The sequence below is a fragment of the Calidris pugnax genome, unplaced genomic scaffold (genome assembly GCF_001431845.1).
Source record: "Calidris pugnax isolate Ruff unplaced genomic scaffold, ASM143184v1 scaffold11, whole genome shotgun sequence".
NCBI classification, from domain to species: domain Eukaryota; kingdom Metazoa; phylum Chordata; class Aves; order Charadriiformes; family Scolopacidae; genus Calidris; species Calidris pugnax.
The window spans coordinates 13,050,413-13,078,195 of NW_015090803.1; the positions used below are offsets into that span (position 1 = coordinate 13,050,413).

The following is a 27,783-nucleotide window of genomic DNA, read 5'->3' on the forward strand; positions in this document are numbered from 1 at the left end:
GACGAAGCTATGGCACCCTCCGAATTTATTAAAGGCACATATTTCACAGTGCCTCTGAACAAGTGTAAGCCAGCAAGGCTAACTGCATGTTATCTAGTGAAGTCTTAGTGGTCACCTTTTGTGGTGGCCCAGCTTGGCTCTCCAGCGTATTCACCACATGAGCTATAGCTCGGATATGAAGAAACAACAATTCTGTTGTGATGCATGTTCCCTTTCCAACTGAAGGCTGATCTCTCACCCTCCCTGTCCGCAGTGGGATGCAGAGATTACATGTGCTGATGGGAGGGTGTAGAAAAGCCTCGCCCAAAGACAGGGCTTCATTGACTCTCTAAGCCAGCACCTGCCCCTGACAGCTTGGTCTATCTTGTCTCCTCCTTGGGCTGCCCATTTCGACCTCCACACTGTCCCTTCCTTTCCATGGGTAAGGAAAAATGGCATGCTTTAAAACTCACACAGCAAAGACCAAGTGGTTTAAAAGTGAGTAATTGAGAATGTTGTTCTCTGGGTAAGACCAGCTCTGCTCTGATGACCGATGACAGTGATAATGCGCAGGTACCGCTCCTGTTCCACACCTCCTCCTCTCAGCTGAGAAGCACAAGGAGTGTGCAAAAACAATTTTGGAGAATATTATTGGACTTGGTGGCCTTCAAAAGTAGAATCTATCATCCGTTTTTAAAACTCAAAATTTATGGGCTTTATTTGCTACTGAGAAGATTTCATATGAAGAACCATCTTTTAATAAATATATGAAAAAAAAAGATACTCATAGGATACACCTCCTTTGACTTCAGAAAGCTGGAAGCTGGACATGGACTGCTGAACATGGATATGGAACATGCAATTCTCTTCATTGCCAGTGTGAACCCCTCAGCTACGCAGAGAAAAGTCTCAAGTATGAGTTGTTTCTATTTCCTACAGTCTAAATATCTAAGAAATATAGTACACATCCAGCCAAGCAGAAATATTTACCCTTGTTTCAGTAACACAGATTTAAAAAGTCAAGTCTAGCACAAGAAACATACCAGTTTTCTTCACAGGCTTTGTTACAAGTCGGGCAATATTCACACAAACGGCCAAAGCTCCTCGGATCCGTGCACTCACACTTTCCACAGACACATTTTCCTCTTCCACTGCAAATCTGGCCCTTTGAATTCAGGCAGTGCTTTGCTGATTGTAACGAGCACTGGCAACGGTCACCTTCCCAGCCAGCAAAGCATTTGCATTTACCAGCTTCACATTCACCATTACCTACAAAATCAGATAGCCTTGAGCCATATGCTTTTATGGAAACACAGAAAGTCAATTTTTGCATGCATACATTTGTATTGCTGGTGCTTTACGTTAAACAGAGTTAATATTGACCTTGGCTTGCTAATTAGTTTTCAAGCTAACAGTTTGGGCTGAAATTAAAACGGTGATACATATTTATGGCTGCTGTTTCTCGTTAAGTTGAGCAAAAGCTGCAATCTTGATGTTATCCTCAAATGTTTCACTAGAATTTTCCCTATTGCCTTGGATCAAAGCAGCGTGGATTAAAAATTACACAACGACCAGGAAAACAGTCTTCAGGCAAACTAAACAAACTTCTCTTTAGCAAGAAAGCATTTAACTCAAATAAACAGCACGAGTCAGTGGAGGAAGAAGTATCAAGTTCATGTGCACATGCCAGGTTGGTTTTTTTTTTATTTATTTTATTTTCAGAAGCACGTGTCGTAGCACTGTTTTTCTGCCTTTCTAAAGGACAAATGACTGAGCTGGGCAGGTGGGTATGAACTGTAGGTTGTTTAATAAGAACTTAAAACGCATAGTCTCAAGGATTCGAAGGCAGTGAAGAACCTCCGGTGGCCTTTACAATTTTCAAGACAAAGCAGATGGAACTTTAAGGCAAAATCCATATGTTTTCCATGTTGTAGCACATTTAGGCAGCTGTACAACTGTCATGCTGATAACGTCTCGCCACAGTATTACAGCATGGGAAAGCATCTTTAGGAAATATAGAAATAGAAAGCGCATAACACACAGACAAATCTCATGAGGTCTCCTCAACTATGCTTCAGCAGTACCCAAGTTTCACACAAACTGTGATGGCCCCCTCATGCTCCAGGGACCCACAGAGCAGCTGCAGGAAGACAGTCCCATCTCACAGACGGGATCCCCTAAATGGGAATGAGGCCAAGGTACAGCCTGGCCCTTATTTTCACCTCGGCTGGGCAAAATGAATCATAGGAGAGTGGATCACAGGACAGTGGGTTGTTGAACATCTCAGAGCAATGCTCTGCACTGGAAAATATTCCATGAGGAGGTACAGAACTGAGCCATGGCCCCAGGTGGCAGGTTCTCCTTGTGGTACCATCGGGCAGGACTCCATCACATGGGACAGTCTCCAACACAAGAGGGAGACAAAGAATTCCCCGTCTCCTCTGCTGATCAGGGCACCACATCTCAAGCTTTAGGAGCTTATAAGTTTGAAAGGTCTGCTTAGGGTAATAGTCAATTTGAAAATTTGGTTGCGGGGGGAAGAGGAGTGAGAAGATGAACCATAATTCTTTCTGTTGGAATGAAGTATTTAAATGACTGGGTGAAATTATTTCTCTTCATTTTACATAAAGTTCACAGCCATCAGCAGAGCAAACCCAAAAGAAGTCTAGGAAAATCCGTAGTAGTCTATATTTATCCAACTGCAGTTGAAAAAACTGGTCCCTCAATTCACTTATTGTTCAGTATACTTAATGCAGGATAGCAGTACAGATTTTAAAATATGTAATTACTTCTGAGGGGACAAAAATATACTGGTAGAGAGTCAGTAATGATACTGATTCAATCTTATTTTTCCTCAGTAACTCAAAAGTACATGTTTTGTATTTTGTTCATACGCAATTTTCTTTAAAAAAACACAAGGTAGGGCACAAAAAGAATAAGAATTTCTAACAACTCTCCCTGTTTACGTTTCACTTCTATTCTCCTTTTTGGAGTAGGTGTTTGGAACTGTATTAGCATATATATCAGTATTTGAAATCATGTTTCACTGTATCTCTGACAAGACTGATTTAGGGTGTTACAAAATTGGAACCTCATCTGGAAGTTGCAATTGCTGCTAATCTCTTAGTATCTCATATTCCCATTAGACTGAAATGTATCAGCTTACTTTCACAAATAATGTTACTGTTTTATCCAAGATATCATTACCTCTGGCGAAGTTTGAGATTCAAATCTTAAAATATCTAAACTTAGAAAAAACTCAATAAATCCCCTAAAAAGCAGTGCAGAAGTTCAGAAGACAGTGCATTCCTCTGTGGTGAAGAAAGCCCAGGAGCGTGAATTCCTATCAGGCTGTTCTGGATACTTCACACACTAGTTCTGCACACACAATTCTTGTACTTGACAGCCTTAAATCATTGTTTTCAGCTGCATCAGGTATATAAGCTTCATAAAACAAAACCAAACCAAACCCAAACGGAAACCAAACTCGGACATAAACTCCACAGCTTACCAGAACATAGGTTTCCCTGGTGATACGGGCAGGAAAAATCATCCATTTCACAGTATTTGCCATACACCTTGCCCAGCTTGCTTTTGTAGCAGAAACATTTTCCATCTATGCAACTTCCTTGACCGCTGCAGATGGGCTGGTCCTGGTGTTGTCTGCACATCTCTGAAGGGAGCGTGTCTTTATTAGAGCTACAGTTATTGTCCTGGCAATGGGCCTGTTTGCCATCAGAAGAAGTTTCCTCAGCCCATACTCTTTTGTGCTTTGTGCTGTCTCCAGACTGACAGGCACAGCTTTGCTCCACATTAACCACAGCGGTTTCATTGAAACCAATAGGCTTAAGTATTGCATATTTTCTTCCTCCAGTTGTATCACACCCTGTCATTGTAACCGATACGTTGAAAAGCACCTAAGAAGAGATAAAGACACGTTTTACATTATTATAATTTCCTATAAATTGCTTAAATTTTTTAACACATGGATAAAGCAGAATCTTACATTGCATATGAACATGCAGTAGCTAATAACAACAAAATACACAGTGGCCATTTGTCAAATATGATATATTAGAAATGACAAGCATCACAAGTACAGCTTAAATCCTAACAATAGAAGATTGACAGCAGTCTACTTGTCATGTTAAGAAAGCATAGCTGCATAAGACAAGTTTAATGCAAATTAAATAGCAACAGAATTACCATCATCCTCCTCCTGATCTTATTTAATGTGTACATTCTGTTATAGAAATACTCAGATGAGAATTGGGACTGGATTGAGCAAGACAATACAGAAACAGAAACGCTCTTCATGAATGTTCTTGCTGCAGAAATAGTCTGTGCAAATAGAAACTACAGAGATTTTTTTGGATGGCCCTATCTACTCCTACTAAAACACAGAAATGTCTCACACCTTAATATCAGCTTATTTTTCTCAGTTCCTACTATAGGAATGGAGCAAGAGAGTCTTTCTGCTCTTGCTGTGGTCCTGGGCAGACCAAGCGCTGCTTCAGAGTGGACCTAGTGCCCAACTCCTGGCCACGTTATGACCTTCACCACCATGCCCCAGGTCCTCATCCCACCAGTGCCCACTGCAGCAGCAGCCCCTGTGGCTTTCCAGAACCCTGGCACAGGACCCTGGATCATTTCGGTGATTAGATGAGTGCCACAGAGTCTCCATCAGTCACTACCAAAACTCTTTGACAGCTCTGACAGCTGCGATACTTTCACTGGATAGACAGCTTGTATTTCATGATTGCTTTTTGGATTTGTTTTTTTGACCGGTAGGCTTCTGACAGGGTAGGCAATAGCCTGCTGACAGAAGGCAGACAGAAAACAGCTGACAGAAAACAGCTCCTCCTCGCCTCCTCACACAGAAAATACAACCAAGAGGAAAGGTGAGAAAAGAACCTAAGAGAAGCAAATACCTTTACTCTTTATCACCAAAGATTTCCAAACAAAAAAAAAAAAAAAAAAAAAAAAAAAAAAGAACTTTTTTTTTTTTTTTTTTTTTTTTTTTTTTTTTTTTTTTTTTTTTTTTAAAAAAAAAAAAAAAAAAAAAAAAAAAGAGAAAACCTAAGAAACTGACTACATCCGAGGTGGAAACTACCCGCAAAGACTAAGACCATTCATTTCTCATGGCTGTCTCCCCCTCCCGCTGCGCCCCCACACGAGAACAGCCGAGCCCTTGGGGACAATGGTGGCTTTGTGGCCAGCGGGGCTGCGGCTGCCCACACGGACAAGGGGAGCAGAATGCTCTGCAGAAGCATCTGCTTCTTAACGTTGCATCGAGGGGGGCACGCAGGCTTTGTCTCTCCCTTAGTTCTTCTTGTTTCTTAAATGTGTCACTACACACGAAACCCCCTCGGTTGCCAACTCTCTGTGCATGAAACTTCTTCCCTTAGATTAGGGGGCAAAAGTGTGGCTGTGCAGTAATTAACTCACACGGCAGGTGCGCATCACATGGGGAGGACAGGCTGCAGCTAGAGAATGTGCTTTTCATTCAAGACAGAGCCCTGCTAGAAAACATACTTTACACTATATACAATACACTACTGGAGGAACGGTGGGGAGGTGGGAGGGAAGGCAAATGATGCCTTGAGTACAAGTTCTGAAACGTGATGGGTCTGAACCCAGCAGCAGAAAGATTAAACGCACCGCAACTAAACGATACAGCGTGAGCACTGACACTTGCTAACAGCCAAGGTTAGCTTTGCACCCTGAAGACACCATGGGATTCTTCCAGAATGTAACACACTTTGTGTTTTGGTAAGAAAAGGAAGGAAGGAGGATTAGACAACAAAAGGAATGTGAGAATTAAGAAAAAGCATTTTGCCTGTAAACAAATACTGAAAGGAGGATTTACGGTTAAAATAAATGAATCTCTCGAGGATGGCTCATTTTCAACAGCAGCAGAGGTTCAGGACCACATGCAATCTTTTATAATCAACTGGCTTGGCTTTTTATTAAAAAGAAACAGATATAAATATTTTTCTTTTCATTAAACAGAACAAATTCCAGTCCTATTTCTTATGGCATGCACAGGGAACAACACTGGAGAAGAGATGAGTTAAGAAAAACATAGAAAACCTTCCTTAAACTGTAGAAGCTAATCACAGCAGGCTGTATAGACAGAATTCAGATGAGCACAAAATGCATATAAATGGACTTAGTTAAAATTCACACTTTTAATCTACTGATTTGTTTTGCTATTCCTACACACAGGCACAAGTAAAATCACACCAGCTGAGACATATGCACATGTCAAGAAGGAAAGAACTCCTTGACCCTGCACTCCAGAAACACAGACCTCTTCCTGGCAAGCTAAATGAATTACTCTACTAGTCCAAGCAATTAAATAAATATATCAAGGCACAGAGTTGTTCTGGGAAGAAAACCATAGTCATTATATTTGCCAGACATCTTCCCTCACATTTTCACGGTGCGTGATGCTCCAGTTTTACAGCCCATTTCATTCAGTAGGTGGCACCAATCCAAATGGGGATAAATCATTTTATTAATTTGATTTATAAAATAAACTAATTATCCACAACCCTGATTGTGCATGAAGACTACTAGAGCAGGGAGAGGGAAAGGTGGCGTCTAGTACAGACCCAAGGAACACAAATTCCAGTGATTCTTTTCAACTGGGTGATTATCTTTCAACCTCTTTACGTACAGATTTCATCACAATGAACACGGCCATTGTGCCCAGTGGGGGACAAAGGAGGAGAATTTAATGGACGTTAGCTTTCAGGAAAAGCTTTGAGCCCCAGTTCCATGAGATTAGTGAGAATTAAAATAAGATTCAGGAAAAATAAAACCAGAGAATAATAGAGAGTCTGTGGTCATTAATCACATAAACCCATTTTCAGTTTAAGTAAATCCCTAGAAGATTTCAGACCATTGAAACCCAACCAAACAAAAACCCAAGTATTCCACTTCCTTGAAGAACGAGAACTATCAACATACTTCTTCATTATATCCCACATTTTTACATCCTTCCATGCCAGTTTTCTTACTTCCATCAGGACAGATTGCAGTGATATTGAAATGAAGACCTTGGATCTGGTTATCGACTTGAATTCTTACTTCAGAGATTAGTTTCTGTAACCAGAAAACAAGTTTTAGTGGCATTGCATCTCAACATATAATGTGACTAACACCAAGTACGGCTACTGTGTCTGACTGAAAATGAAGAAAGCTTGTCTGTGTGAATAAAGGAATGAATTAAAGCATTGTTTCCCATATAAAGACCCGATTACATTCCAAATATACACAACCAGTGAACTGGTAATTCTGATAAAGAGGATTACGTTTTCCAGAAAAAAATGTTTTCAGCTTTCTAAATTGGTTTTGAGACTGTATTTTTTGCAATTTGAAAATCTACTTTAACAACCACACGCAATATAACCTGCTTATTGTTTGAGAGACTACACTGCCTTTTAGCCACACATTTAAAATGAAACAGTAAACATACATACAGCTATTGTTATCCAGCAGAAAAGGTTCCTAATTGACTTGACACTTTATAAACTTCTGATATTTTGCATCTGTCTTGGAAAAGTTTTCTCTGAACAAACCTTAGGGTGATCTAAAGGCTGTTGGGATTATTCTTACTGATATATTTGGGTCAGATAGGACTTTGTAAGTCAACAACGCATTAGGGTTTTTTATGATATAAAATAATTAAAAAGCCAGCTACTTTGTAACTTGCATTCGCTGTATGCTCTAAAATCTTTCTTGCTTCCAAGAAGGAATATTGCTTCTTGACCTTTTAAAAAATTTTTTAAAGCTGTACACACCAACAAGCTGAAAATTGCACAAAGAGATTATTAAAATTCCTAGCATATTAGTATTAAAAAAATTAGTTAGTGGGATATTTTTACTGCTACAAATGGAAATTTAATTACATGAATCTGAACACATGTTTATTTTACTAACTTTTTTGAAAATTAATGACTCATCTTTTTTGCTTTTTTTGCCAGGGATTTTCAGCCAGGGTTTTCCACAACTAAGCCTAAGGTTTCCCTGCCTAGAACCAGAGTGCAAGAGGCCCACTGTCATCAAACATCAACATTAAATTTATCTTCTAATCTAAGTACTTTTGCTTTCAAGAAAGCAACACATTCAAGCCCTGTGTGTTTGTATATTACAAGCTCCTAAAAGTATGATAAAAATCTCGAAGCATCAAATCCAGTGAAGTTTAGGATGGGAAAGAAGATACCATGTAAAAAAAAGAAAATAAAGCAAGAGCAAACTGGGGGTGCCTGGAGCAGGAAAGTCCCACAGAATCGTCCATTGAACTAAATAATCATTTTGTAAAGTTTTGTTTCCTCTCCTTGAATGTTTGCCCTACACTGTGCTCTAAAAACTGGGATACAATTTAAAAGTGGCATACAAAAGGACTATGATCTTCAAAATTTTTTGCCAGCAATTTCCAGCAAACCTCCATATTCAAAATGAGATTTCTCAATTATTTAAGCGAAAATACAGTTATCAGTGAGAATTTCTCTGCAGTTTTATTACACCTAACCTCCTCTGCTTTTGAATGTCTTTGCCTTCTGCACAATGTTTCCAACATGACAGTGAGGAAAATGTGCACAAACCCGCTCTATTGACTAGGAACAGACATAAGACTCTTCATTATAACTAATTTTCTGAAAACAAATAGCCCAATTTAGATGGTTAACCTAGTGCAATGGATAATTGCAGCCTCCCATGTCCAACTGATTAAAAATAATGTGATACAGTTGATATCTTGCATAAAGTTTGTATCTGATTTCTCAACATTTAGAACTTGCATGCTTGTGTAACTTGCCCACCTCAACAGCATTCAACCATCTAAGCCATCATGTTAATTTTAATGCTTTATGGCCTCCCCATGCCCTAGTACATCAAATGTACATTACTCGGCTTTGTTTTCAAAACCATTTATGCCCCCTTTTACATGAATATCTTTCATTCACTATCAAGATGCCAATTTCCAATTTGAGAACTATCATGGGATAGTGTCACCCACCAACCTGGACATTCAGAAAACTAGGGAACTTATCCTCGTGGACTTCGGAGAGAAGTCAAGATCCTGGAAACTCCAACTTTAGGCTATGAAAGGTGAAAAACCTCTGTACAAATATGGCATACAACATTGTCACTGTCATCGTACCTGATAGGCTTCTACCACCAAATCATTGAGATTTGCTGCTTGTGATTCTATCTGTCTTGCAACAGTACCAGGCAACAGAGGTAACAGATCCTACGAAAAATAAAGCCATTTATGCACAGTTTTAATTTTTAATATCAATATTGAGCTTTCAAAATTGGAAAAAGAAATCAGGTTTCTAACCTACTTTATACCAATGGAACTGGCTTCCTTGAACTGCAAAAATAACATTGATGTTATTGTCAATCAATTTTTCAGAGAGCTGCCCAAGAGATGGATGCTCCTGCAAAATACAACAGAAAAGAGAAGACTGGAGATTAGTAGTCAAAACCCTTCTATTTCACATATGACACAACACAGGATTCCAACACTGTTCCAGTCCTTATTTCTAAATGTACAAATCCATGCTAGGCCTACATCTGAAAGAAAGTGGGACCAACCAAATAAAAAGATCATGAAAAAAGAAATCCTCAAGGCACCAGCCAGACTGTGATGGATTTATCTGTTGCCAGCTGTGCAAGGGTGCTGCACAGAGTGAGGACTAAGTCATACAGTGCTACTTTGTTGTTTTGAGTCTGTTGCTTAAGAAGTATGGATATGATGTCGTCCATGGTCCATCCAGAAGAATAACAAGATTCCTGAAAATGACAGATAGGTTCTTGTGTCAGGGAAAAAGTATTAGATGAAGGCACCAAGATAAGTTCTGCTTTTGGGAACAGCAAGGCAAGTAATTAAAAGTTTGTTTCTCAGAAATGTGTGTTTTGGCACCAGGGATCAGATACAGCAGCTACATCCAGCCAATGGGTCAGGTTGTAGCAATGCCAGTATGCTGTACACATCTTACTTAGGGCCGACAGCTTTTTCCCCTGTATGTCCAAAACCTGTCTCAGGAGTGATGCTTCCAGTCCTCACCATGATGACCTGCTACGTTTTCTTAACCGCACTTGTGCTTGCAGAAGGTAGCATGAGTTTCATGTCTGTCCCCAGTAATGACATTGCTCTATTTGGTGAAGTGCCTGTGATGGCATGTCCTCCACCCGTGCCCTGCCCTTCTACACTTCTCATTGAGAGATCTGACATGGATTTGAGAACAAGAGCTGTGTTGCTATCCCTTCACCCAAGATCTGGGGAAGCACAAGGGTGTCCGTGTGGTCCCATTGGGCTTTGTAAGCCTGGGCTCTGTGAGATCCCTCCAGACCCAGTACTCTAAACCAAACTGTATCTGAAAGTCACTGCTCAGTTACAATACATCTGTGAATGCTTCTCAAGAAGTAAATACAATGCTTAAATTAATGAATAAACATAGAGAAGTGACTGGGGCCTTGGTCTGTGTTTCCCCTTTCAGAGATTTCACCTGGACAATTCCATTTATGTCAGATCCATCAACCTCTTTCCCCCATATACTTCTGTTGTCTTTCTTTTCCTGATATTTTTCACCACCTGACCCACAATGTTGCTCACTTGCACAAACACACTCTGTTTCCCTGCACAATTCATTTCTCCTCAGAGTGCCACTTGTTCCTCAAGGCAACCTGCAAGTCACCTCTCTCCCAACAGTAATCTGAATGCCAAGACAGCTGAGACAAAGTTATGCAAGGGGGCAAAATCCATCATGTATTTCACCATACATTCCATCATATTGCACCCTTATAAAGAGCCTCGTGTGGAAAGAACAAAGGAGTTTCTTGCTGCAGTTTGATCTCAGCCAGGGTCCACGCCTCTCATTTTTTCTACCCTTTGGTAAGAGATTATATTCCTTAAGATAAGTGATGGAAGGTAGCAATAAACGGCTGCTGCTGGGGAGTGTGCCACACACGAGGGCCCAGTGAGCATCCATTCCCACTACGTAGCTGTTGTGGGTCAACCCAAAGCAGTGGCTTTGTTGCCACTCTCAGTGGCCTGCAACACATTCCTACAGCCTCCTGCCTTCTCCGTGACCACAGACCACAGTGTTGGGGCCTCCATCGTGCTGCACAAGCCACATGCAACTGGCTGGCAGATCACAGACACACCAAGTGGTCCCAGGGCACTGGCAAGTGAAGCCAGACATTCTGTAAATACCTCCTGCACCATGAATGTGTGAAAGACATCACAAGATAGTGGTCAAATAAGCCAGCCTTCTGCTTAACGCATGAAGTGGATTCCATCGAAGTGGCCCTCCAACATCTCTGCAACTAAGGGCAAAACCCTGGGATCAGTGCTATCAGGAATGGGTCTCCAAGCCCTCATTAAACAAAAGCTTATTTAGATGGAGCTTACTAAAGACAAGAGACAACATACATACAAGTGCAAGGGTTGCAATGACTAGACCCCCAACTACCTCATCTGCTCACAAGTATACTTGTCAGCTCTAACTCACCAGTGTCCAGTACATTAAAGTCTCACTTCAGATTAGAAAGAAAAGTTGTCTTTTTATTAGAAGGGACTTTAGAAAAAAAAAAAGCATCAACAGACCCACACTGTCTTTTTCATTTTAAGCATGTAAAGAGATGGCACAAAGAAAGGTTGGTCACTCATGGAGCCTCATGTTGCTTGCTGTAAAAACCTTGCTGTACTTTATGTATTTTTGTCTTATCTCTTCCCACTACTGCTCAGGCGAATGTACATTCATTTTAGATTATCTTTCTTGTTCCAATTACATCATTCATTTTATTATTTTAACCTACTGTGTTAAGCTGAGAAGATAACTAATACAGATGGTGAGTATTTCAGTAAGGGAGTTAACCAAGCACAGATCTAATTAAAATGGACTAGACTTCATTCCTGTCTTACGCTTTTTTGCTGACCTCTGCACGACTGCTCAGCAAAAGTTAGAAAGAAAACAGGCAGAAAAGTGACTAACTGGAAACGCTTCTGATCTAAAGGTTAAGCTTCTGCCAATGAATAAAGCAAAGTCCTCTTAACTGGCACAAGGAGGAAATAAATATATGCCAAAAAGCAATCTTCTCAAGACTACCAGAAGACAGGAATCAAAGTAGGAAAACAATGTGATTGCAGACAGCTCTTCCATTTAGCATAGCACAACAAAATTGCATTGATAAGGAAAAAAAAAGCAAAAATATGTTTCATATGATATATTTTTAAAAAGCTGACAGGTTTTCATGACGTTTCATTAAAATATTAAATAGTCTTCCCCCCCCCTGATTTTACTTGCTCATTTGAAGTTGCTTTATGGATCTCTATGACTAAAATAATCAGAGGCTATATATCACTGAGATGAAAAAAAAAAGCAGGAAACCAGTTCATTTGCCTTTACAGATACTATTGTGTTATCATGTCAAATCTACTCCAGAAAACGAGAAAGATTTCCATTCTACCTCTTTTCTATTACTAAGTGCATGCCCACTATTACATGTGGGCATTCAAGAATTTGCCCATGGTTGGAAAAGATATGGGCTAATAGCCCGAAAACACAGGGGCCAAAATGTGCCACCACAGATCCAAGCATCTTTCAAGGTCATTTCATTTGGGTGGCTAAAAAGGCAACTTCATTTCACAAAAGGCATCAATAGCAATAACCATGGAGATTTCTTATTCTATATGGGACAGTAAAATCATCATCTTTCAGCCCAGAATCCAGAAAACACTTCCTTCAGTCAGCCATAAATCTGTCATAGTTCCTTAGAAAGAGATTAATTAATTTAGTCTGTATTTTATATTGGTGAGGTTTTGCAGCCTTTATTAACTATTAATTACAGAAATTAACTTTTGAGAAGTTAATTTATCAAGCTGGACAGAAAATAAATATAGTTTTTTGTTTTGTTTTATTTTGTTTTGTTTTCTGAGAAAGATAATATCTTTATTACCAAAGGAATCCTGAACACCAGGATAAGATTTGTTCCTTCAGCTATTGTTAATAGGCAGAGCAAAATTCCTCTCATTTATTGCACAGAAACTGGGGAGGTGGGGAGGGGGAGAGAAAAAAAAATAGAGATAGGGACACCATAACCTGTAAGTATGCTCTGCTTTGGGAAAGGAAAGTTTCGGTATTATTCGCTTTAAGTAGAATAAAGGAAGGGGTTGTTTTTATCCCGAGAACCCTGTAGAAATACCGAAACTGAACTGACTGGCTGGAGGGAAATAAATAATCCTGACATCTGTGAGGGAATATCCAAGAGGTGACAGAGGGAGTACGCGAATGCAAGAACATCAGATAATCGGGAATCCATGGTATTATTTGCTTTAAGTAGAATAAAGGAAGGGGCTGTTTTTATCCCAAGAACACTGTAGAAATACCGAAACTGAACTGACTGGCTGGAGGGAAATAAATAATCCTGACATCTGTGAGGGAATATCCAAGAGGTGACAGAGGGAGTACGCGAATGCAAGAACATCAGATAATCGGGAATCCAAACAACCTTCCTGTCAGCACACGCTCAGCTCCCTCCTCCGCTCAGCAAGGTCCTGAACACCCACCAACTCCCAGAAACCTCCCGTATTCCGTGCTCACACACCACACGGCCGCGCTTCCTGCCGGCTCAGCATCCTCGCAAACACCAGTGCCTGGGACTGAATTTGGGTCTAGCCTAACTTACACGTAGCCCTCACCGACCACTAGTGCCTTGCTGGCTTGAACACAGGCTGTATACAGCCAGCACTGAGAATAGAGCTGGAATGTGCTCTGATGATACCACGGTCCATATTCCTGTTTTCTGGTGATTACATGGCTATTAAAGGAGTGATTCATCTTTCTTAAATAAACAATTCACATTTATTAAGGAAGTAGCCAAAGCAAATAAAACCTACACATCTTAGGCAAAAAAAAATTCCTTTCTCCAGTCCCTCATGACTACTTTATACATTCTTGAAGACATTATTTTGAAAGCTAAAAATATCTGCTGAAGGCGTATTATTTTGCTACAGTGGATTTGATGCAACTTTTTGCACAGGTACGTATTACCACACATTGGCTTTATACTGCAAGGTTCAAAGGTATTTAATACTACATTACCATAGCAAAGCTTTGTGGCACAAGAGTATTTTCTAGTCCATCGTGGTTGAATCAGCTCATTGCTGTTGTATGTCTTCTGGTTTACTCTTACCAAGCCTTTTCAATCAATGCATCCGTGCATCTTCTGACCATAATCCATGCCCACTACCTTTGCCTTATAAGCAGGATTGTGCAATTCTTACATCTTACCAGCTACTTCTTGTGCAAAAATATCACATCAGACACTTCCTACTTATATTTTTTACGAAATATGTGTGATTTTTTATGAGATGGTAATAAAAAACCACACCAAAACCAGCAACATATCCTCCTCTGCTGTGTGTTGTTGCCTCAGACTCCAAAATACTTTATCCCAGACAAAAAGAATGTCAATATTTCCAGGTGATTGATTCTTTATTTCACAACTTGCCTACCCGGAAAAATACTATTCTAATAACTGAAATAAAAACAATGCTTTGACAGCAATCTAAAAACCTCCTTTAAGCAGTTTTACGCTGCTTCTCTGAAGACAGAATCTATGACATATACCTTACCATACTCGTAGCTTTGATGTACACATTATCTTTCAAATGACAGTTTCCATCATGGGGAATTACGATCCCCGCTAATTTACTATCAAGGGCCAGATGGGAAGTTTGATCTGTCATCACGAGAAGCAGTCGCTTTGCTTCTTTACGCCATCCAATATGGCTCTAAAAAGAAAACAAAATTAGGCATAAGAAACCAGTAACAAACTATTTTCTGAAATAATAAATAACAAAATGAATGTGAAAGTCTACTTTCAGCTACTACATTGCTGAGCAGCACTGAGTTTAAATCAGGCTATTTAAAGCATTTTGTGTGGATATATATATTATGTACTAGGTCTAAAAACTACCATGAGTTAGAGATCCACTTACCACTTTGCTTTTTAAAGGAAGTTCTCTCAAAATATATACAAGTTACGCATTATATAGTGGGCTTGGGTACAGCTGCCACATCGTGTGTGTCACTATTACACCCAATTGCAATGTGTAGCATTTGTAAAATTCTCTGGGATCCAAAAAGCACTACAACCATAAATATGCATTCACTCATATCGGTATTTGGTGCTGCCTTCTATATTTACTTTGTATTTATTTACTTTATATTCTCATCATTTATAATTTTCTTTTCCTACACAGTGTTCCAGAAAGGACATTGGCATATGATCAACAAATCAATAAACTAAAGTTTGAGTGCCTTCATGCACCTGCAAATTGAGAAACTCCTTATCATGCAGTAAAATACTACATCTATCCACCATCGGAAGGTAGCATCCAAGCATACCAAGGAAGTAGCATCCACAAGGGTGAATTTAATGTGTTTTAGGAATTCTGTGATGGCAAGGAGGTAGCAGGGCAAACATCTCTAAACTGGGTTAGGTGCCAATTTGTATTTCCACAACATTTATTTCCCTGCAAGGAACAAACGGCTGCTTTAAATGAAACTTAAGAGGCACACATGAACCAGCTTATATTCTTTTCATTATTCCCCCTCCCAATCATTCCATCTTCTTCTTCACTAACTCCATTCTCCCTCCTTTTTCCTCCTTCCTTGCTCCTCCTTTCTCCAATGCTGTCTCATCTCTACCGTTTCCCTTAACACTACCAGGCATGTCTCACCTCATGTGAAACGTGGATCTGCAATACAGCCCATGCACTCAGCCAGGCTTCGGGACTTATTCTCTGCCTCCCTTTCTTTGCCTTACAGAAAGAGCTTTACCTCCCCTCCCAGGCTCACTCCCTGCTAGCTCTGAATGGGGATTAAACATCTCCTAACAGCAGGGATAATAAATACAGAGAGGTGTGGTGTGTTTTCCAGCTTATGCATTAGGCATCAGCCTCCCTCTGACAATCCTAGACAGCATTCCCCTAAAGAAGGGGTATTTTAAGTTTTATTTATAAACAGGCTATATCTTAAATACTCCCAAATTCTCCTCTTGCTCCTAAGACTCCATCATTTCATTTTGTCACCTCAAGACTCCTATTCTCATGTGCCACAGCAAGCAAAACTCTAAAGCGCTTCATGTCCTAACCTGCTACCGCTTGCAACAGGGATGTATTGGTTAAAGCAAGATGGAGCAAGTCATAAAGTTCTATTGTAGGGAAAATGAGTGCACATTAATGTAAATTAGAGTTCATGACGGTCGTTATGAATCGCACATTGTTCTCATCCATTTTGGTTCACAATTCAGTCAGCAGGAAAGCCTCCCCATTCTCATGAATGTTTCCATTCTATTGTTTTCGGAAGCATATATTATTCTAGAGCTCACGCGTCATAAGTGTGGAATGTGTCCAATGAGAAACATTGAATTTTAAAGAATTTTTCCAAAACTCCAGAATAACTTTTCGTAACAGCTGTGATTGCAATGTCTATGAAGAGGGCCTTTATTTACCTGCTTTAAAGCTCATCAAAATTTGAAACTTAAATTGAGCCAAACTACTAATTTGTAGCATAGTTTGGATTACTTTTTGTCCTTGACTCATTCTACTGCTCCAAAAACAAAGAACGCGAAGGTGGGCAAGATAAAAGAAAAACCCTGACATCATCCCAAGAGATGAAAAACACACCAAGCCTGTGATATGGACAGGAGTTGAATTACCTTCTTTAAGAGAACCAGAAAGAGCATTAGTAAACCCATAAATAGGCCGACTTTCAAAATTCCTACTGCAGTACTACGCTTAGAGAAAAACATGCAAAATAGTCCTTATAGAGCAAACAACTTCTCATTATGTACCAAAAAAATCTTATTATTTAATATGTTTATAGATTGGGCACCATGATGGAGATCTTTTCCATCCTTTTCTGCATGGGAAAGGTGATGATGAAATTTCATCAATATACAAAAGTTAATTTTTAATGGATTTGTATTGTTTTTAATATAGATTCTTTAAAAGCTGAGATAACATTAAAGTGTATTTGTTTTCTTTAGCTACACAAGCAGATATGTAACTGATTCTTCAGTTTTCAAATACATTCTTAAGTAGAAGGAATGTCAATGAAGCATTGTCAACTTAGAAACACAAGGAGGGCTTTAATGATTTTGAAACTAATTTTGTAATTGACTGGAATTAATACACATGTCTGTTCAAGCAAGAAGCTATTCCTTTCATCATCCATCCTATGTTGGTTAGGCTGGTTAAAGCCAGAATTTGAAGAACATCATTAACTAATACTGAAAAATATATCCTTATACTCTCCTTATTCAGTTTCAACAGGAAGCAGATATGTAGAGCTAATGGAAAAGGAAGAAGAAATCTTCTTTTCAGTCCTACAGCTGACATTTTGAATTCAGAAACACTGAGCACCGTTGTACCAATATACATGTAAATATATATTCATGTCTGAACTACCACTTAGTCTTTTGTTAATAAGCTCCTTACCTGGCACACTGCTGCTTGGAGCATCGCATCAAAACCCCCTTCAGGTGTATCAATATTCCCAGAAATTTTTTGTTTATTCACTGCATTTTTGAATTCTGCTATATTGTCAGTCAGGGACAGCACGTGAATATAACCGTGAGGAGGCATACAATCTAAATTATAATCACTGTACAAAAACAAAACAAAACAAATATCTAACACATTCTATATTTTCCATGTGAAGGAGATGTAAATATTGCATCCCTATTAACCCATAAAATCCCGAGAGTATATGATCATTTACAGAGTGGGACAGCTTTGCTTTTCATTACCCTGAGAAGGGGCCATCACAGCGAAACATTAAGATCCTTTAGTAGATGGATACACAGGCTACTGGTTCAAAACTAAAATAAAATCTAAGTTCCTACATCCACTAGTAGCAAGTACATGAAAATAATGTTGGGATTAGTGACAGGCACCTCATTAAAGGAATGGGAAACTCCATTTTCAGTGAGATCTTAGTTGTAAATGATACTTTTTGAAATTATGCATAAGGGAGAAAGTATGAAGTCTGACATAAGAAAGCTAATGTCACAGCATTTATACAGGTCATTGCTTTGTGACTAATTTATGGCAGTGGAATTTATGGCACAAGCTGAAGTGCTCCTCTGATTCAGAGGTGCTGAGCAGCATTCAACTCACTTCTGTTGCATACAATTTAGGCATCCAGACTATAACCTGCCCCCCCCAACTCAATCTACATTCAATGAAGAGAAACTGGCACTTTAAGGATTAATACCTCTGCAGATGTCTACTTTTAGGCACAATGAATTGAGTACTAATTGATGTCCACTCACTATATAGACAAGTCTAGATGACTGTTTTATTCGCAGACATTTATCTCTATCTAATGAATTCCACCACTAGTGCCCAATTCAAAAGCCACTGAAATCAAAAAAGATAATTATGGACTTCACAGAACTTTGGATCATGTCTTCCCAGGAAAGATAATAATGACCAAGAAGATATGAACAGTTAATATTCACTTTTCTAACTATCATGGTTTATACAGATTGGAATTTGTTGTGAATAATCTTGTTCTCCAGAGGATCTTGGAAGTGATCCCTTGCTTTATGTAAGTGTTGAATGCAAGGTATAAAAGACATGGCATGAAAAAAGAAATGCAAGCCAGAACACCTTTCTTATTTAAAATGGGAATTCCTTCATATTACAACTGGAATTAGATCAGAGGATTGCTTTTATTCATTAAATGAGATGAAAGAAACTGCATCAAATTGACGAAAGCAGTTTTAGGAAAAGAGTTAATGAATACACGACCAGAAACCAGAAGAGAAGTCCTAGGTCAGAAAGTACAAAACTTTGTGATGAATCTAGGCAACATATAGCCAAATAACTAAGAACACAACAGCTGACCATAAAATTAAATGCAAGACATAGTCAAATATGCCAAAGCAGCATGTTGCTTGGCTTGTTTTACTAAAGAAAATACAGTACATTTTTCCCAGGTATTTCAGAAGTAATCATTGTATAATAATTTTCAGCATTTTCTCAGGAACTTTTCTGGTGAACCAAGGTATAGTGAAACAAAGACAGATTCTGAAGAGGTTAAAAAATAAATATGTATAATGCATATTTGTGTAACTAAGCAATTTCTCAGTGGTACAGTAAATATACAAAGACTACATACCTGCATTGGTTATGGATTCTACCTGGATGAATGCTGATATAGGGTGACACAGTTTTATCCACATAGGATCCAAATCCAAGTCGAAAATCAAGAGAAATATTTGCCATCTTTTTTGATAAAGCAAACCCAACAGAGTTTAGCTTTTCTATATTGTTGTGCATAGAGGCCGAGACATCAACTAAATAATAAAGATCCACAGGGTATTTCTCCAGAGGACGAACTTTTAACATAAAGTTTGCTTCACTTCCTGATTCAAAGGAAACAAGTTTATTTACTATTTTTGAATGGACACTCTTAAAAATACATTTATCTTTGCAGCAACCTCAGCACAAAGTTGTTTGTGTCAGCAAACAGAAAAACAAACAAACAAGAAAACCTCCCAAGAGTAAGTTAAACCTTGAATCACTGTTCAAAAATAAGCCATAAAAGGGCTCTTTAGAAATTATCTTACTTTTTTTTTTTTTTTTTCTTGCAAGAGCACTGTGAAATTTATTGTAAAAATCTGACTTCTCCCCATTTTGTTTTAAATTCCTGGTTATGCAATCCCTTTGGCATTATATCAAAAAGCGGTTATGACTCACAAAGGACATAGATCTGCATACAAATTGTGGTCACTCACTTCAAGGTTGACACTTCTAAGTATGTAAGTGTGTCCTGGTTTGAGGACAAAATCAATTAAGAGAATCAATTTTCTGTTCAGTAATTTCAACTTTCAGTTAAGTTTCTTCTAACTAACTGCACTCTGAAACTACCAGCATAGTTTATCCTAAAAGTAGTGTAAAACTGAGTGTAAAACTGTATGTGTACCATAAAGACAGCACAGCCTGAAAAACACATAAGTTATGCTTCAAATTTATAGCAATCCACTTCCAAAGATTTGATGAGAAAACTCAGTAGGCTTAAAATATAACAAACCACCCCCCAGGTTTTAATATTAAAAGAATCCACTTTTTGGTGTATACAAAACATCTTTTATTTCAGGCTGACAAATGCCTGTCTCTCCTGCAGAACCCCAACACGTTCTCATATGTAATAAAAACATTAATGCTTTGGAAGCCACTAAAAATAAAAAATAAAAATAGTCCCCACATTTTTGCTTGTCTAATATTCTGTAAAGCCAGAAAAAAGAGTGAAGTGACTGGAGTATGGGCAGCTTAGGTACAGTAATGCATAACTTCAAATTGTTCATTATTCTCTGTCACTCAAAGTGTGAGCTCACAGAAGAAATGAGGGAGTAGGATCTTTTGTTTGACAAGTGCAGAGTGTAATTCAGTATTATGAAATGGAGATACAGCAAAGGACAGGAGGAAGGGAGACACAGAGTAGCGATAGGACAAGGGGTAATGGCTTTAAACTGAAAAAGGGGAGATTTAGATTAGATATTGGGAAGAAATTCTTTATTCTGAGGGTGGTGAGACATTAGAACAAGTTGCCCAGAGAAGCTGTGGCTGCCCCATCCTTGGAGGGGTTCAAGGCCAGGCTGGATGGGGCTTTGAGCAACCTGGTGGGAGGTGTCCCTGCCCAGGGCAGGGGGGTTGGAAATCGAGGACCTTTAAGGTCGCTTCCAACCCAAACCATTCTATGATTATATAGAAGAATTATGCAGGTTTTCAATAAAAGCTGTCTAAACATATTCAGAAACAGATTCACTGAAAAAACCTCACCTGAAATTGATGATCTTTAAGGTCCCTTCCAACTCTAACCATTCTATGAAATGTGACTTATCTATTTGTGACATTTACTAATCCATGACATTGCTAGATAGCATAATTAAAGCACATGTAACAAAGACATGACGCAGAAAAGTGAAACATGAAAAGTACTTTTTTCCAGTGGCCTTTGAACATAATCCACCTGAAAATATCAGGATTTGTCTGTATCAGGTCTTGCATGTAGAAAACAGAATTTCAGTGTGCTGTAACTTATGTATTTCCTCTTGGTCAGTGTAAATCAAATTACTTTTTGTAAATGACCCTCTGGTTTGCGTACAGCGAGCTGCTCAGTGCAGCTTTTACTTTTTCCCACGTAAATCCTGACACTTGGGTATATGTAAACAATGACAAAAAACCCAGTTTCAAAATAAAAAACATCTTTGCATGATTATACTGTATCAAATTTCTGTTTTGAGGCACAACTATAGCCGTATATCTGTGTATTTCCCTGGGGAATAAAATTCTGGCAGGATGTCTATATATCAAAAGTTATTCTTCTGGAGCCCTCGGAATTTCATTCTTCTGACTCCCTGATGCAAGAACTTCCACAAAGCATATGGAACTCCCAAACTTATCTTCACTATTTGCTGGAAAAAAAGATGCATTAAACCATAAAAGGACTTGTAGATTTTATTAGGGCCAAGTGTCTCATAGTTTATAAATTAAATGTTAGGCAGTGAATAGTTAAGTCTCACTGAGGAACCCAGTCCTTTCTTATATATTGGCTTGGGTGTCTTCATAGGTGTCTAGTCAATGCACTTAAAAGTAACCAAATAATCAAGAAGCTTATCAAATGATGAATTTAGGAATTCTAGCCCAATTTACTTTCAGTAAGGAATACAGTTTATATGTATGTAAAGAAAAACTTTTTGTGTAAGTGGCTAAAGAAAAAGAATCAAGAAACCACAACAGAAAACAGAAAAGACTAACTAAAATCCCTTTTCCACTTATTACTTGCATTATTCTGACCTTCAGCTGTGTTTGACAGAAACACTTCTTGCTGAAGACCATACTTGAATATTTAGCAACATCATCATAGTCCTATAATATAATGTCACAGCACCATTCTTCAAAATAATTATTCCAATGGCTTCTTCACAAAATATCTGTATTTAGTAGTACTGTATTTAGTTTAAATTGACTATAATATCAATGTATTAGAGATAAACCAACCTGGACGCAGTTGGACTGAAACTTTTCCTGGTGTCACTTGTGTATTTGTTTCATGGTCACTGGGTATTGTGACATGAACTGTGGGATTTTCCACAAAATCTGATTGGCAGCCTCTTTTCATTAAGTTGAAAACAGTGTCACAGCGTCCTTTCTGTGTTGCGTCGGCCATGAAATCCTGTTTTATAAGAGACAAAAAGTACAAAACAATCTGAGCTGAAAAAAACAACTGCAATATCTTCAAAGGAAAGAGAAAAACAAAATAATAGTCTTTGAAACAATAAAATATGCTACTATAATTGCATAAATTGTAGAACGAGTTAATGGAAGCCATATGTTTTTAATAAGGGCAATGACAAAATATTTAAATTAGAAGTTAAACCTAATAGTCACAATGACTTTTTTCTATAAAGGACAACGCTTTTGTATGAGAAGGAGGATCTTGCACAATCAGAACAAGCTGGCTTTGGAGGAAAAGGAAACCACGTACTGTCACTAAGTCACCAAAAAAAGTTCTGTGCTATGCTATGAGTTAGTTAAACCAAGAAAGTATCATTCACACTGAATCAAAACAGGTTAGTTTTCAGAGGAATCTACTATTATGTTACTCAGGCTAATACTTAAAAATAGCAGCAGAAGTCAGTGTGAGATTTATCTAACCTGAATTTGTCTATCACAGACGTTTTACCCAATACCCTACACCAAATCCAAAGACCAGCTGGACTACATCATTTGAAACCACAGAGAGAGAAAGCTATGTAGTACAATACTGGACAGTTTAAGATGCCACCAATTATAAAAAAGCCCCTGTAATAACAGAAAAGTTATTAGTAGTCGGATGATCTCAGAAGCAGCGTATCCTTTGTTGCAGCGAAAGGGCAAAGTTGCCAAAATTGTGCCAACACGATCCAATGCAAAATTCCTTCCTGACCACAAATCTGATGATTAACATGATCCTGATCATGCAAGGAAAAAAAAAGACAAGAATCTTTGTACTCTTTCAAAGCACTGGTCAATCCCAGCCACAGCTGGGGACCAAACAATGGACAGTCTCTGATATTTCAGAGGCAGATGGGGAAAATAAACAATCAAAAAGTGCATGCAGCCAACTGTGTATGACCAAATAGTCTTCCAGACCCTGAAAAGGCCAGAGAAAGCCCCTGAAGAATAAGACTCAACAGTCATGTACCTTGTCTTCCGAGGTCCAACTCATTTTTGTAGTCTGCCTCTGATATATTTTTTCCATAATCTTCTTTAATGTAGACAACAGAGACAGCTTTTTAATGTTACTGCTATTTATATACCCTTTTTGATGTATATACGTTTCAAAAAGGTAGATTTTTGAATGTGTAGAGATCTTAGCTACTCTCATTGTTACTGCTTAGGACTGACAGATATGTAGTATTTTCTGAATTCGCTGTGTGTGGGTATGAAGTCAAAGCATCCCAAGTGGTGGGATGACTTTCTCATTAAAAACATTGTTTAGACGAAGCAGGCATGCTAAGATGAGAACTGCTCCTGTAACTTTACTCTGGGAAATTTCTATCTGAATTAACATGGGTTTGCCATTCTACAACCATGGACGGGCGCTGAGGTAAACATGGTCTAAGGGGGTTTGACCAACCCCTGGCTTCCATCAACAGCTCTTAGGACTGACGTGAGCAGTGATGCAAGAGCAGCAGGGTACAAGTGAAACCTCCTCAAATCTGAGCGCCTTGTTAGAAGGAACTTTCCATACCACCGGGAAAGAGAGTAGAGTTGCTCTCTACAACTACCTGAAAGGAGGGTGTAGAGAGGTGAAGGTTGGTCTCTTTTCTCAAGTCACAGGCGACAGGACAAGAGGAAATGGCCTCAAGTTGCACCAGGGTAGGTTCAGGCTGGATATTAGGAAAAATTTTTTCACTGAAAGGGTTATCAGCCATTGGAATGGGCTGCCCAGGGAGGTGGTTGAGGCACCATCCCTGGAGGTGTTCAAAAGACAGGTTGATGTAGTGCTGGGAGGTATGGTTTAGTGATGGTGCTCCTTGTTTGTTGTGTGGGTGTCTATTTTTGTCAGTTAGGTTGACGGTTGGACAAGATGATCTTTGAGGTCCCTTCCAACCTAGAAGACTCTGTGATTCTGTGAAGCTAAGAAGTGCTATTCCTTGATAAATACAGATGTAGCAGGATAAAACTGTGCCCTTTGTAAGAGATGACATCAGGTCACAATAATGGACCACTTCCACATTGTAATCCATTGTGCCGTCTACACACACCCTAACGCTCCTTTGGAATACAAGCCCTCCATGCCTCTGCTGCATTACTTTCCCTTATACTTTTTATAGATTAAGTTAATCATTCCAAGACACAGTATCTTGGATAAAGTTACACCAGTGCTTTATACTCCTTATCTCTTCCAGGCACACCCTAGGAATTTTTCTGCCTTCTCTGCTAATGAAAGCTACTACAGATAATCTGCATGTGACCTTCAAGAGCATATGAATTTGTAATTGGAAGGGTTATTCTTAAAAAGCTTCCTCCTCTGAAGCGCTTAAAATGGTCCAGCCTTACTTGAAATCATGTAATCAACTGGGGTTTTTTTCTGTCAAACAAAACCAGAAATTCCCATATTCTTACAGTTTGCAAAGCAATAACAATTTCAGAAAAATTCTTGCTACCAAAGACCTACCTTCTGTGATAAGTGTCAGAATTGATAGTTTCAAGTGCAAAAATAAGAAAAGTATCATTTTTTCCATTAATGACAGGGTCATAATATATGGTGAAGTCAAAGTTAACTCCACTGTTAGTAAAACCTTTTGCTAAATGCAATCAGCACATGTGTATAGACATGCTCTGATATATAATGAGGATTTAATATAAATTACTGATAAGTAATTTTGCTTTTGAAGCCAAAAATTGTTGAACTCTCAATGTTACTGTAAGTCTGCCAAAGCTGTCTACAAAGCAGATGGAACGCATTAAAAAGTTCTCACTTTATTTAAAATTACTGCAATTTTCCAAATAAAAGGTTGTATTTTCTCCTTTGGAAACAAAATATATTTCACATGATTTCTCAGGTTCTGTCTCCGGAGGTCATTAAAGACTTTCTTGTCATTTCTCACTATAATTTTCACAGTTTAAAAGCCTTTTATCTTTATAAAGATCACAAGCAGCTAAAATATAAAATCAAAAGCAAGTAAGTAAAATGCCATACCTCTTGAGCACACCATCCACACTCTGGACCCAAAGCAAGACACTTTGTGCATGTTGCTGCATTCGAAGTGGCACATCTGTTTTCCGCTGCAGTGAAATATAAAACCAAACATTCATGATTTATGAAGATATGTGGGAATTGTAAAATACCTAATTTTAAACCAAGATTTCAAAAATTACTTCACCAGATTAAAAGTGATGACAACGTATCCAAACAGAAGTAAAACAGAACAAAGGCATCCCAGGGAGGGAATACTTGCAGCCTTTTTTTTTATCTACAGTGTAGAACTATGTATGCAGATTGAATAAACTCCATTCTCAAGGCCAAATTTTTAAGATCCTGACTTAGAATAATTTTGAAGTGAAAGTTTATCTTTGGCATGTACCTTGCTGATTTACTGCCTAACAGAAAAAAAATTTACCAGGTAGCTTATCTTTTCATAGACTTTTCTCCTTTAAAGTCATTTACACTTGACTGAGTTATTCATTATTCACTCTTTAAGGAACCCAAGATATTTTCTCACTTTCTATAAATATTCCCCCTCTGCATTTTCTGGAATGAATAGTTTCCCAGAAGAGGCAGCCTTTTCTTTTTTTTTTCCAGAAGCAAATACAAATTTATCCAACATTACGTGTGTCACAGATTGAAGACACATCATCCTGTACTAACAACTCCAAAAACGGTGCCTACTAACAGGTCTATCAGCAAAGTCCTTTATTGCCTTTTCCCGCCTTTGTTTTATGGGTCATTGCTTGAGTTACTACTCTTTGCTATGAAACTTTGGCAGTTGGAATTGGGAAGAAGAGAGAGCCTTTTCAAGGGACTCTGACAACCCCAAGCTGAATGTCAGCATTAGCGTATCCTTTGGGCACGTTCAGCACAAGTCTCTTGTGGACCAGTTGACTCTACAGGAGACAGAAGTCACTTGCCAAGAGTCATGCAGCAGGCATGACTCTTCATGGACCAGCACAGCAGTAGCCCTGTTTAACAGCACTGCTTTGGGGCATATTCAGCGTGGCATATTAAAAAATATACTGGAAGCAAAATAAAATCAATTCCTGTATACTGGAAAGGCTACATCTGTTAATTGGTCCGTAGTGATAACGTGCGTATCATCATAGCAAAACGGTTTGAAGAAAGGTTTGGTTTTCATCCAAAGTTTTGGCTACACGTACTGTCTCTCGGATTCTTTCTTTCCAATCTGCAATAATCCAAACCATCTCTCTTTTTAGAGTAAAGAGAGCAACTTCTCACGGTGAAAAGCTGCGTTAGGAAAGCATGTACTAAGATATCTTTTTTATCTTTAAGTGATTTCAATATGGATTCAAAGATGAGATCCCGTATTATATGAACAGCTATTCCTCAATAGGTCACTTTGAATAACTCAGGATCCAAGGAACTAATCACAGCTTGCAAGTTATCAGTATCCTTATATATACCACTATCAGTATTAACAAGATAGAAAAGCCTAGTACAACATAACTGCAGCATTACACTGATAATGTATAGGTTATTGGCAATTTCACTAATTTCAAAGGCCAGACTTATATTCTATTTCATATAAATGGCTGTTGATAACTTTTACCAAGCGGGTGATGTGAGAAAAGAAATGTATATGAAAGGGAGAGAAATTCCTACAGATACGATAGAAACAATATGCTGAAAAGCAGCCCAGGAACACCTGGAAAACTGATTAAAGGGTGGGAGAGGTGGGCAGGGATAAATAAAGGAGTCACTAAGGGGAGAGAAAAGAACAAGACAAAATCCAAAAGTTTTTTGTTTGTTTCTTATAAAGACAAACACAGCAAGTTTGAGTTGGATGTGAAAGGAGAGCAAGCCCATTCGGCACTGACACGATAAAACTTCTTTGCATTTATAAGAAGGCAGCAACAGCACGTTATGTTCTGCAGTCTGAAAGAGCAGACCTGGAGGCCATAGGAAAAGTTACCGCAAACCACAGGAGAGGAGAAGGAGGATGAGGATTCCAGGTAGGTTCCGACATGCACAGGATTGTAGAGCTTGCCACAGATCCCTTTCTAGACTGTACTGGTAAAGCGCAAAGACACGGGATGAAAAGTTGTTGAAGGAGTAAAAATAAAAGGAATGTAATTGTTCTTGGCACAGAAACATCCCTCCCATCTTCAAGTGGATACCAAAGGCTACAGAGATGAAAGGCTTTACAAGAAAAAGAGAGGAAAGTGATGGATTCAGTAAAAGTGTGGAAGGACAAGGAAAGATATGAATTGCTGATCTGCAGCGTAATAGTGGCTAAAGACCACCATGGGGCAAAACGGGGAGGAGATGACCTGAACTTTGAAGTTACCAATCAAGTTATCATCCACCATAAGAGACAGAGCTGTTCTGATAAGAATAAATAGTTGAGAGGAAGAAATGAGAGACCTGTGCTTCTAGTTATACAGATAAGGAGTGAGTCAAATTAATTCCTGGTCGCTGTAATCAGTAAACCAAATGGGTTTGGCCCAATTAATTTTCTGCAGTAATGTCTGAGACTCCATTTGTA

At 38.7% G+C, this 27,783-nt stretch overlaps 1 protein-coding gene across 2 annotated transcripts in view; it reads right to left on the minus strand.

Annotated features, from left to right (window-relative positions):
- The window catches only part of ITGB8 (integrin beta 8), a 45,092-nt gene that overhangs the window by 4,977 nt on the left and 12,332 nt on the right, over positions 1 to 27,783 (minus strand). For both annotated transcript variants that reach the window (XM_014937853.1, XM_014937852.1), the window contains exons 2-11: positions 25,263 to 25,348; positions 22,073 to 22,247; positions 19,188 to 19,434; positions 17,501 to 17,666; positions 14,630 to 14,788; positions 9,333 to 9,428; positions 9,149 to 9,238; positions 6,955 to 7,089; positions 3,491 to 3,896; positions 1,023 to 1,248 (exon numbers count right to left, since the gene is read on the minus strand). In XM_014937853.1, the coding sequence (XP_014793339.1) occupies positions 1,023 to 1,248; positions 3,491 to 3,896; positions 6,955 to 7,089; positions 9,149 to 9,238; positions 9,333 to 9,428; positions 14,630 to 14,788; positions 17,501 to 17,666; positions 19,188 to 19,434; positions 22,073 to 22,241 (1,694 nt within the window). In that variant the 5' untranslated portion in view covers positions 22,242 to 22,247; positions 25,263 to 25,348. The remainder of the gene's footprint in view (positions 1 to 1,022; positions 1,249 to 3,490; positions 3,897 to 6,954; positions 7,090 to 9,148; positions 9,239 to 9,332; positions 9,429 to 14,629; positions 14,789 to 17,500; positions 17,667 to 19,187; positions 19,435 to 22,072; positions 22,248 to 25,262; positions 25,349 to 27,783) is intronic.